This window comes from Hydra viridissima, unplaced genomic scaffold (assembly GCF_058129835.1).
Source record: "Hydra viridissima isolate aposymbiotic clone 2 unplaced genomic scaffold, HvirCarnegie_v1 scaffold_4, whole genome shotgun sequence".
Classification (NCBI taxonomy): Eukaryota; Metazoa; Cnidaria; class Hydrozoa; order Anthoathecata; family Hydridae; genus Hydra; species Hydra viridissima.
In genome coordinates this window covers 3,362,501-3,375,000 of record NW_028324303.1, presented here as the reverse complement: position 1 = coordinate 3,375,000, position 12,500 = coordinate 3,362,501, and the positions used below count along the sequence as shown (strand labels likewise).

The following is a 12,500-nucleotide window of genomic DNA, read 5'->3' as shown; positions in this document are numbered from 1 at the left end:
TTTGAACTTTTGTTTTTTACAATGAAATTCATTTACTTGAATAAGTGACAGTTATCGTTGTTTTTATTTGTTTATCATATCTTATATATTTGTATATCATATCTGCTAATAGTAAAATATATTTTTGCTGCGAATAGTAAACAAAAGCCCATAAAATAGAATATTAAGTAAATGAAACTCAACAAGTCTTGTTTTAAGATTTATTTTTTGATAAAAAAAATGAGCTTTGAGAAAACAAGGTGCATCAAGTAAATCGTTACTCATCTAAGATCAACTTTTTGTCCCAAGTAATCCAGCATCAGAAAAGGCTCGCTCAGAGTCGACACTTGTTGGATGGATGGTATCCAGTGCATTTAACGAAAGTTCAAGATTTGTAATTCTCTTTTCTGATCGTTTCATAGACCAATATTTCTTTGAAAATTTTGAGTTGCTTAACCTGACCTGCTTGAATTGTAATGCATTTTTTTTGGCCGAATATATTTGTTAAGTCTTTCAAAAAGTGTTCAGAAAAAATTGATCCATAGATATAGTGTGCCACATCTCTGAATACAAAAAGCTTTATTGTTGAAATTAATCTCTTTCAAAATCAATGACCTACTGTCATCTTTCCTACAAGGAATCAATCCTCCCTCTCAAATCTGTCTGTTTTGGGAAGTGATAAATCTATCAATCTCCTGTTTCAGCTGAAGTTCAATATAGAATTCTTGTTCTTTAAAAAGTTATCCATTACTCTTTTAGCACTTTATAAGGCACAAGTTGCTTTCTCAAGTTCTTTCTAAGACTTGCAAAAGTTCAAGTGAACACTGGCCTCTCAAACTCTGCAGACCAGAAATTTGTTCCAACCTTGAAAAGTGTGTTCCAATCTAAAAATTCTTCTTCAGGTGAAAGTGAACTTTAATCTAGATTTTTTGAGCCACGCACTACTTGAATAAATTTCAAGTCATCTGGATTTGTTGAAAAAAATATATACAGCAAGCTTTTCTCAGTCTTTCGAGATACAGGCTTTGAAAACGTTTTGAAAACTTCACGTTCTTTAATGTCTATAGTTCTTGATTGAAAAGATCTGTACAAGCTTACAAGATAACTTTGTATTCTCTCGTCAAAACGTCTTTAAGTTTCTTGATTGCAATGCAAAGAGTTGAATCTCGTTGTGTCATTCTATTCAAGAGAAACTCTCTCAACAGTAAGAAAAACTGCATTTTATCAGCAAAAAACTTTATTGTTGAAATTAATCTCTTTCAAAATCAATGACCTACTGTCATCTTTCCTACAAGGAATCAATCCTCCCTCTCAAATCTGTCTGTTTTGGGAAGTGATAAATCTATCAATCTCCTGTTTCAGCTGAAGTTCAATATAGAATTCTTGTTCTTTAAAAAGTTATCCATTACTCTTTTAGCACTTTATAAGGCACAAGTTGCTTTCTCAAGTTCTTTCTAAGACTTGCAAAAGTTCAAGTGAACACTGGCCTCTCAAACTCTGCAGACCAGAAATTTGTTCCAACCTTGAAAAGTGTGTTCCAATCTAAAAATTCTTCTTCAGGTTAACCTTATTGATTCAAGAGTAGCAACAATGTCAGGTAAATTGTCTACAATATCATCATTGCAAATCGCATGTGTTGAAATTTCCTTCAATACTTTTTTGATTTAAGCTTTGACTTTGACGAGTTGTTGAACCATTTACAGCAAACTGTTCCATCTTGATCTGAAGAAAAAGTAAAATCCCTTTTCGTGCTGTTTTTTGATTTCTTTTTAAAGGACATTTTTTTTTATTATTCATGACAGTATCTATTTTGAAAGTATCTATTTTGACAGTATCTATTTTGACAGTATCTATTTTGACAGTATCTATTTTGACAGTATCTATTTTGACAGTATCTATTTTGACAGTATCTATTTTGACAGTATCTATTTTGACAGTATCTATTTTGACAGTATCTATTTTGACAGTATCTATTTTGACAGTATCTATTTTGACAGTATCTATTTTGACAGTATCTATTTTGACAGTATCTATTTTGACAGTATCTATTTTGACAGTATCTATTTTGACAGTATCTATTTTGACAGTATCTATTTTGACAGTATCTATTTTGACAGTATCTATTTTGACAGTATCTATTTTGACAGTATCTATTTTGACAGTATCTATTTTGACAGTATCTATTTTGACAGTATCTATTTTGACAGTATCTATTTTGACAGTATCTATTTTGACAGTATCTATTTTGACAGTATCTATTTTGACAGTATCTATTTTGACAGTATCTATTTTGACAGTATCTATTTTGACAGTATCTATTTTGACAGTATCTATTTTGACAGTATCTATTTTGACAGTATCTATTTTGACAGTATCTATTTTGACAGTATCTATTTTGACAGTATCTATTTTGACAGTATCTATTTTGACAGTATCTATTTTGACAGTATCTATTTTGACAGTATCTATTTTGACAGTATCTATTTTGACAGTATCTATTTTGACAGTATCTATTTTGACAGTATCTATTTTGACTGGGAATTTTCAAAGTAGCTTGACAATTTTTCTGACTTTTATGATGACAGAGTGCAAGTGTCTTTTCACTTTTGTTGTCATCCTACTAGAAGGATTTGCGAGCGCTACGCATCCAGAAGGATCTTCCTTTATAATGTAATCTCGAACTTGCACTCATAGAAAAATAAAAAGCGGAGGATTCCTATTTACACACGAATTGCAGTTACCAACTTTCCTCTTTCTATAAATGTGATTCTTTCGACTTTTACTGGTTTTTGTGCGGGTGTTTAACCAGTTGCATTAAGACTATATATGAATTGAGGAGCAAATTTATAGCTATTTAAAGTTTTTGCTTCGGAAATTCTTTTTCAATTTTTTAAAGTTTTTTTTTGAGACAAAAACTTAATGCTAAACATAAATTTTGTACACATATTGTTTTTTAAAAAAGATTTTTTAAAAAAATTACTTGATTCCTTAAAAATCTAAATTTCATATTATGATGTTTTTCTAAAGCAAAACTTCTTTTAAATGAGATTTAACAACTCTTTTTATCGATTCTTTTTATTTAACTCTTTTTATTTAACGCGGCTTTTCGGCTCACGTAAATATTTGAAAGCCTGGCCAGTACTATTATAAATATTTCTTATATTATAACATTTCTCATGATGGACCAAAAATGAACGTGTAAAAGCTAAAAGATCATATTGCCCTGACGATCAGCTCGCCTCCCAAGAGGTGCACTCATTCAGCGTAAATGAGAAAAGTTTTTTTTTTTTGGACCAATTATCACAACAGAGGTGAAATTCATTTTAAAATTTTAACGCAAGCTGCAAAATTTTTAACTAACCGAGTTGCTTGTTTGTGATTATTTTGAAAATCATAACCTTTTTCAGGTATTGCAAGTTGAATTAAAGATTCGTTAACAACAGTATTGAAACTAAATCCATCGATGAACTAAATCCAAGTCTTGAAACGGCATTTTCAATTGGTTGCTTTAGAAAAAAAGTTGAAATCTTTAACTTTAATTCTGTTGCAGCTCTAGTTGTCATTTTTATTATGTTTCCTTTTTGATTCCATTTTGTTTGTCTCGTTTATACAACGTTCCGTTTGCGGGACTTTATTGATTTTTGTTACCGAATAATTGTTTTTGAGGTGTAGTGTTTCAAACTTACGACGTTTTTCCCGAATGCAAATAAAATTGTTTGACAAAGACCGAACAAAGCAAATCACATTAAAGTAGCGTTTCTTAAAGTTTTCAGACAAAGCTAAACCAACAAAATCAGTTTCCAAACAAAACAAATAATAGCCTAATTTGATTGGAAGTTGATTATTATTAATTTATGTTGGTAAGCTATTTCAAGCATTTTTGAGCATTATCAACCGATATTGTTCGAAATTTACCGACCGGTAAATCGGTATAATAATACTTACTATTTATAGCTTCTTGATAAAAGTTGTCTAAAAGTTGTTGAAACATAATTGAGATCTCTTTTTGTTCATGTACCTGACCACAAACAAAGGGTCGGTATTAGCCCCTTTATTGCTTGTTATATTTATAAATGACTAACTAAAATGTATGCTGATGGTACAAAGTTATTCAAAGTTAAAAACCATGAAATGGAAAAATCAAGTGATTGCTGCTTCATCTAAAGCTAATAAAATGATTGAAATGATGAAAAAAACTTTGACGAGTTTTGAGAACGCCAAGTTGGTGAAAAATAATTATTTGACATTTATAAGACCTTACTCAGAGTTTACAGTTAGTGTATGGTTACCATAAGCTAAAATGGACATAGATTTATTAGAAATAGTTCAACACAGAGTAATTCGACTGAATAGTGGGCTTAGAAAAATATTACAATATTAAAAAAGAGACGAGAAAGAGGCGACTAGATTTAGCTTTACAAGTTATTTAGTTATTTAGTAATTTAGAACAATCTAAGGATGACAGAGATATAACCAATTTCACTCCAAGGCTAATTAACAGTGCATCAACGAATTGGAAAAATCTTCCAAGAGACATAGTTTATTCAATTAATCTAAATAGGTTCAAAGAAAAAAATGACTGAAAGCTAGAGAAAAATTAAACAAATAATAGGCTATCAAAGTGTGGAAATAGATGAAGCAGCACTCGCTGGCTTTGCCAGTAACAGCTTCTACCACTACTACTAAGAAATCTCATTACAATAATTTATAAAAATTTTAGCAAACTAGATGGCCTAGCGTTAAGAGCAGTATGATTTCACTTTTAATGCCACGAAAAACCAGTTTCTTGTAGTAAAAGAAGATTTCCCTTATAAACTTGTTTTCTAAATTTTTAAGACTAATTTCCGTCAATTAAATTCTCTCAAGATATCAGCGTTTCTTCTTTCAACATATCGAAAGACCGAAATTATTGAAACAAAAACGATTGGTATTCGGAACCTTCAAAACCAAGTTTTGCGATCGAAATAATTTGGAAAATTGGCATTTCGATTTCGAAAATTCGCAAAATTTCGGAGTAGCACTATTTTCTAGAAATCCCATACCATTTCAAAATTTAGATTTTTTTCAGAATTTTCCGGTATAACAGATAAGGAAAACATCCCTAAATAAATACATTCCACTACTTATTTACTAGAAAATATATACTCCTCAACTTTTATTTTCCAGGAAATAAATATCCAAGAGATTATAATTTGACAAGAATATATGTCCTTGTATCAAATCATACAAGTGCGCAGCAAAGTAAGTAAGCGGGAATGTTTGCAACGGCTAACATAATACATAATATAAGTTAAGTGAAAATATTTTTATTCTCCTAAACAATTAGAACTATATGACAAATCATCTTATCCACATACAAATACCTTAGATTAATGATAATACCTTAGATTTAATGCAAAGTAGAAACAAAATCAAGTGGCACATGACACATGGTATATGACAATAAAGATTTCGATGAAATCAAGTCTATAGAAGATGAAATGGAGATAAAAGCATAGATATTTTGATTCACAGGTAAATATTTTGGGATGAAAGGATAGGATGAAATTATCTTCTCGGAAATTATAACTTGCTATTCCGAATAAAAATTTTCTTCAATTTTTCCTTTTTACTGTTGAGAAAAAAGAATCGGATTGAAATGAGTGGAAAGACATAATTGTATAAGCCATCTTACAAATATAAGTTGCAAATATTGTTATCTAAAAGCGTTTGATAAAAATACACGCTATGATAACACAACCAAGTCTTATCATTTCGAATTACACTGCAATGTATTTGGAAACGTTTAGTTTTAAATAATATTATTCTGTACATTTTTAAACTTAGTAAGTTAGATATGTGTTCTACGGATGTTCAGTTAATTATTTGCAATTAAACTAAAAACATGTTTTTGGATGTTGGAATGAAAAAATACAACCCAATAAAAATTCAAAATCAAATACTTTAATTGTTACTAATACTTTAATTGTTAAATTGCTAAATTATTGAATTGTAAAATTGCTAATACTTTAATTAGGAAAATTGCTAATACTTTAATAGCTAAAAATGTAAAATTGCTAATACTTTAATAGGAAATAAACTGTTAAAAGTAATCAATCTTCGGTTCTAACTTAGGATATTACGACCTGCGTGTGTATGAATACTTCATACGGATAAATAAACTGTAAATTTTATTCAAATACTTCTCAATAAACAATATTCTTAGTTTTTTTGCATTTTCAGGTAATTGAGTTTTTAAAGAACTTGTTGATTTTGCCCTCGACAACGCCACATATAATTGTTCATGTGTTATTACAGGATGTCACAACAGACATGTTCACTTTTTTATATAGATTAGCAAAAAAGGCTTATTGCACCTCGGCTGAACTCTTAGTATTTCAGCAACTCAAAAGCAGTGGAAAGGGATTTCAAAACTAATAGGACGCTTTGTTGGAATGTTTAGTACGCTTTGAAGCAACAAAAAGTATTAAATTTATCGTGAAAATAAATTGATTATTTGTGAAGCGAAAATGGATTCGTTTATCTCTAGCAACACCGATAAAAACAATTTAAAATAAAATGATTACGATTGGTAGAAGCTAATTTACGTTTAGTAGAAGTTAATTTACTTGCAAGAACACCCAGAAGTGTGCTTTATTGAAAAAGCGGCTTTAATCAGAAAAGAGTTTTACTGTAATTATTCTGTATGGTCAAAAAAAAAAGGAGCACAATTTTATAGACAGATATATCTTAATTTGATATGTGTTTGGGTCAGATGAACCTGAATGGCTCAAAGGTCAATGGGTCAATGGGTCAACGGTTTGATTCAAAGGAACCAGGATGAACACAGACAATCAAATAAACAATTTAAGCGATGTTACACTAAAAAAAAAAAAAAATAAAAAAAAAAAAAAAAAAAAACTTGGTAGTGGAAGTAATATGGTGTGAGGATGTTTCTCATCACCAGGTATTGGTCATATTCATTTAATATCAGACGTTATGACACCTGATATTTATATCAACATATTTGAAGAGATAAAGCTTCCATATGTTTAGGATAACATGCTATTGCTTTTTACATTTCAGCAAGATATTAGTCCAAAGCATAAGGCTTGTAAAGCTAAAAGATGGTTCCAACATAATGTTTTTAGACAATAGAACTGGCCATCACAATTCCTAAATTTAAATTCAATAGAAGATTTATGGATCATTGCAAGAGATGAGGTAGTAGTAAAAGTAACTAAAAAGATCTGCTAGAGATTGTAAAAATAGCATGGCATGTTATTCCGGTATCAACATGGCCAAAATTAGCCAACAGCATCCTCAAAATTCTTAGTGCAGTTAGAAAAAATAAAGTACATTCAGGAAATGGTCAATTTTTTTTTTTTGGAATTGTTTTATTAACCCTTTTGGATGTAAATAATAAATTTTCTGAATTTTCCTCTGTATAAAATTAAATTAGCATATTCTGTATTTATTTTTCCAGTAAATTCTCACAACCTTTTAAGAAATTAGTATTTAGAACTGATTCATTTTTTTTTTTTTTGAGATATGATGTATAACACAAAAATGTGTGTGAAAAAAATGTTAAATGAAAATAAAAAAAAGGTCTTGTCAATTATTGTCAATTGCTGACAATAAAATGTATTTTTTTCCGAATATGTAAATCATGTCTTTTTTTTTCCATCACTGTAGATTTAGTTGATAATATATTTTTTAGTTATTTAAATTTTCTAACTTGTGTATAACACGATTTTAAAATGATTAAAAATGTCACAGCTCTCCTAACATTGTCTGTCTCATTTTAATAATAGCCTTTTTTCTTAAAGTTTCTTCTTTCGACATAATTTCAGGCAAATAATAAATCGAGATAAACTGGTTTACAAGCACTGGCTGGGGAAGACAAAATAGTAAAATTCCAGTAACTGCCAGGAATGCTCCACAAACTTTTCCTAGCATTGTGGTCGGATGTATATCTCCATAACCAACACCAGTCGCTGAAATAACAGTGTACCACATCGCATCCAAAATACTTCGAAAAGCGTTTTCTTCTTTATAGATATCAAATTGATTTTCTAACAAAAAAATGAACCCAGCGTACGCAAAACAAAACGTACCTACGGACACCAATATAATTTGAAGGAAATGGCTACACTTGTACAAGGTGTAAATGAACAGTCTTAGCGCCACACTAAACTTTGTCAGTTTAAAAATACGGATGACCCTAAAAAACTGTATTACTAAGACAATTCTTTTGTCGGCGACTGAAAAATAGAGAATAACATAGAGCACACTGAAAATAATTGATATAAAATCTAAAATTGCGTTTAAAGAGCGCCTCAACTGATCCAGGTTTGGACACGAATAAACGGTGAAGATAAATTCAAGAACAAAAAATAATCCTGTGCCGATTTCGATATATATCCAAGTCGTCGCAAATTTTAGCGAAGGTTCGGTTTCTAAACAGTACGCAGCAATCGAGAGCAAAGTTATGGTTAAGTTAATGTAAGTGTAAACAATTTGGGTAAAGGAGTCGTTGAAATAGTTGACGAACTTCCAAACGGTCGAGCGGGAACATCCTTTAGGCAGATCCCCGTTTTTTTTATTATTGTGTTTCAAAAACAACAAATCCTCCATGTGTCGTTCATCAATGACTCCGTCGATCTCATAGAAATTGAGCTCCTCGTAAAATTGTTCTCTTGTGACAGTGGGAGGTTTAGCAAGTGTTCCTTTTGATTGGTAATAGAACAATACAGCATCGAAAGAATGAACGCATCTATCAAATACGTAAATATCTTTGCTTTCATCCAAGTAAAGGTTTCTTTTCGAAATATTTCCAAGTAAAGTGTTTGGGAAGTTTCCAAGCGTACTCTCAAACGTCTCAAAAAATATTCCTCGAACTTCGATTTTCACTTTTCTTTGGTGAAGTACTAAACTTCCAATGCGGATTGCATCTATATGATGCGCTATAAAATCATATTGAAAATCTTCTTTCTTCTTTAGCTGCGGAGTGAACAATTTCCTTTCAGGAGAATTTTGAGAGGCATTGGAAGTTGACCTAATCTTTACGGTTCCAGAGCGCACAAACATGTTAAAGCTGTAATTTCACTACTTTTAATTGCTAAGAGAATAGCAACATATTCAACTGCCAATAAATAAGTATAAATCTTCTGACATAAATTATGTAGATTACACCGTATTCCTTATCAAAGAGCCAATCTTTACTAAGAATAGATAAAAAATTACAAAGCAAAAACTCTGACGAAAGAGTCGATTTTAAAAAGAATAAGTCAGAATAAACTTAGTATCGTGCTAACACATAGTTCACTAAATAAAGAAAATTTACCCCCTAAAGAATAAGTTGCTAGTTGTTTTTTTTTTGTTATACTGAAGCTATCTTTTATAAAACATAGAAAAAAAAATCGCCTATATAAAAAGTAATATGAAAGAGAGAGATAAGAAAATAAGAAAGATTTTTTAAATGTTTGGCTTTTTTTTTGTAAATAAAATTCTTTCAGTTAGTATTATTTCTTTTGTATATTATTTTTCATTCATTCTTTATCTTATTTTTCATTCATTCTTTATTTTATTTAGTTTTAGAGCTATTAAACACTTTTTCTGCTCATTCACAAATCTTAATTGCAAGTTAAAAAAAAAAAGGTAGAAAAAGAAATTATGCTAATCATTTGACTTCACTGGATTTGCAGACTTTTTTTTTTTTTTTGTAGGTTCTGTGCAGGTTTATGATGCATTTTTATATCCAATAACTCAATCTTTACTGTACTCTAATGCATAAATTTATTATAAACAAGCAGCAAACTTGCTGTTTATATACCGCAGAAAACTTTTATTTCCCCAAACAATTATTACCGTGTGTATTTCTTGTTTTGTTATAAGTTAGGCTCAAACTATTGAGGTTTTGCTTATTAAAGATAGCTGCTTATAAAAGTGAATTCTTTATTTAAGTTGTTTTTTAAGGATCACTTTTAGCATGACGTCACGAGATCTATTGTAAATAAAAAGTCGATCAAAGAACTAAATCTTTCATTAGAAAATCAAAAACAAGTATTCTGCATGTCAATAAAGACCACTACAAGCTTAAAGAAATCTCTAAATTCTAACTCTCAAATTTCACAAATGATACCTTTGTAATTGAAAACCGCATCAGCACAGAGTTATCCCAACTGAAAAAATGGTAAAGTTAATTTACAATTAACCTCAGGAGTTTCAATCCACTCACCTTTCCGTTTGTTTGCGCAATAAATAAAAAAAAGATTTTATTCCAGCATATTTGCGAAACTAGATTTTGGAGTAAATTATTAATATACAGTAAAAGGAGTTAAAAGAAGAAGGGATCAAAATCAAGAGGTTTCCACAGTGATAGGAGAAAAGCGTAAATTCACTTTTTTTAGGCATTCCATTAACAAAAATAAAATGAAAAACTAAACGATGTCGTTTGTTAGCGGAAGGGGTAATTTTCGAAGGATAGTAACTAAGCCTACAAGCTATTTGAAAAAAATTTTTTTTGAAAAGTTGGGTTCTATTGTTCGGTTAAAATTTCTCAATTTTATATAGTGTAATATAATTCAACCTTTTTATATAACTTACCTTTTCATAAAGAAAATCCAAAAATTTATCATCATTTGAATGGTAACTATTTTAACATTTTGTTTTATCTTGTTTCTTATCTGATTTTTTTTTAATTATTTTTTTCCATGTGAACAACTTTTTCTGATTTACTTTTATTTCATTTTAATCGAATTTTTTATTTATACTTTTATAATTTTATTTATAGTTTGCTCTATTTTTGATTTTTGTACCCGCCTTAATAATTACATTTATTTTTTATTAATTTATCTTATTTACTTTGTTTATTAAACATTTTCGTTTTCCTGCACTTTTTTAAATTGAGTTTTACCTGATGCATTTTTTACCCGCCAACTCGTTCGCTTCCTGTGCTTATTGCAATTACAACCAAACTGAATTTTTACATACAAAAAAAAAATAAATAAAAAATAAAAAATAAAATGTTTTTTTTTTTCATTGCGATTGTTGTTACCGGTATTTTTGAAAAAAGTTTTTGTTCTCTTTGTCGCAATTTGTTGAAGGTTTCTCCATTGAAAATTTAATTTACATCACATTTATTCTTCTCTTTAAGTAGACAATATTCTACCTTATTACCTATCTGTAATGCTTAAGATAAAAAAAAATCTATTCTTATCAATCGTTTAAATGAAATATTCATATCATAACTATACGAGTATACTTTACAGAGTGTAAATTACTCTTCGTCTCATTGTTATGCTAACAGAGGATTAAAGGCATTTCTTTTGTTTAAACTAACAAATGTTTAATAGAAATACGGGGGAATGTTTACTTTATCTCCTTTGCTCTTGTTGCACCTGGCTTACTAAAACAACTCTTTATACTAATCTGTTACAAACACACCGTCTTCATCTGGTAATTCATTTAAGTTGTTCGGCTTTGTTCCACGCGTGAATTAGAACTCTATCAAAAATTAGTTATCCAACAAATAACCATTTTGAAAGCTTTAATACACTACTTAATTCCAAATTAGGATTTTGTCCTGAAAACTGTTAAATTACTTCTTATATTTTTATTAGGTTGATACTACTTGGTAAAAATTTGTTGTTGTTGTTGTGCTGGCTGTTGGAATTTGAAGTTGTTTCATTTCAGCGGAAACTATTTCAATTGCACCTTTTTGTTTGAAGAAAATATTTTAAAGAATGTTCGCTGCGACTATAAAACAGACCAATTCATTGAAGAGCTTTTGGACCGAAAGTGTAAATAATCCTTCTTACAGCTGAAAAGTAACAAAGAAAAAAATGAAAACAAAAAGAATTTTAAAAAAACAACACGCGCTTTGAATTCTTTGATAGAGAGTAAAAAGATTTCACATTTTTTAAAAAAAAAACCGAACATCAGCAATCGATCTTTAGAGTGAGACGGGTTTTTCTGTTGTATTTTTTTTTTGTAACTGAGGCGGTTTATAAGCGCGATCGTTTTAGATTTTCTGCTAGCGCAGAACAGTTTTGAGTATATACATACATATACATAAATAGCATAATATTGATATAGTTTATGCCATGTGCTACTTATATGTTTATTTAGTAGGACAGACTTAAAGTATAAGGAAAGAAAACCGTGACGTATAACAGTTTTTTCTTAACCGTTTTCTTTTCTCCTTCTTTATAAATGACGTAATAAACATTGTTCCCTTTTCAAAATAAAAATTAAAAAAACAATTTCGACCCTTTTCTTTTTTTTTTAATACATTAATGTTTCAAATTTTTTATTGTAAAACCAAATCAAGTTCTTTAAAATCGCAAATAATATTTTCATTATCAAATTTGAAATGTTTTTATAATGTGAAGAAAACAATTATGTATAAAATTAAAAAGCCGATTTTACATTTTGGATAGAGAATTTATTATGTAACGAGAAATATTTAAGCTTAGAATGTTTTTAAAAATCTAATAAACAATTAATAATTAATAATGTGTTTACAAATATAACTTACA

General features: G+C 29.4%; 1 protein-coding gene and 1 long non-coding RNA gene across 4 annotated transcripts in view; one reads left to right on the top strand and one right to left on the bottom strand.

The window, feature by feature from the left end:
* LOC149889434 (uncharacterized) overlaps positions 1–3,639 on the top strand; it is a 4,567-nt gene extending 928 nt beyond the window's left edge. The window contains exons 2-4 of the long non-coding RNA XR_016452056.1: positions 1–2,140; positions 2,502–3,290; positions 3,387–3,639. The exon at positions 1–2,140 is cut by the window's left edge and continues 123 nt beyond it. This is a non-coding gene — a long non-coding RNA (uncharacterized LOC149889434). The remainder of the gene's footprint in view (positions 2,141–2,501; positions 3,291–3,386) is intronic.
* Positions 3,640–7,530: 3,891 nt separating this feature from the next.
* LOC145183761 (potassium voltage-gated channel subfamily A member 1-like) lies at positions 7,531–10,925 on the bottom strand. Of its 3 annotated transcripts, XM_090086107.1 has the most exons (3): positions 10,567–10,758; positions 10,103–10,142; positions 7,531–9,182 (listed from the first exon to the last, which is right to left on the bottom strand). In XM_090086107.1, exon 3 carries the CDS (start codon positions 9,046–9,048, stop codon positions 7,732–7,734), a length of 1,317 nt encoding a protein of 438 aa, XP_089942233.1. In that variant the 5' UTR covers positions 9,049–9,182; positions 10,103–10,142; positions 10,567–10,758; the 3' UTR covers positions 7,531–7,731. The 3 variants fall into 3 exon arrangements, with proteins under 3 accessions (XP_089942233.1, XP_089942234.1, XP_089942231.1); XM_090086108.1 differs by lacking the exons at positions 10,103–10,142; positions 10,567–10,758 and adding an exon at positions 10,877–10,925; XM_090086105.1 differs by lacking the exon at positions 10,103–10,142.
* Between the last annotated feature and the right edge of the window lie 1,575 nt (positions 10,926–12,500).

Coding starts and splice junctions, on each gene's coding strand:
- LOC145183761 (XM_090086108.1), bottom strand. CDS start 9,048: ATGTTTGTGCGCTCTGGAACCGTAAAGATTAGGTCAACTTCCAATGCC.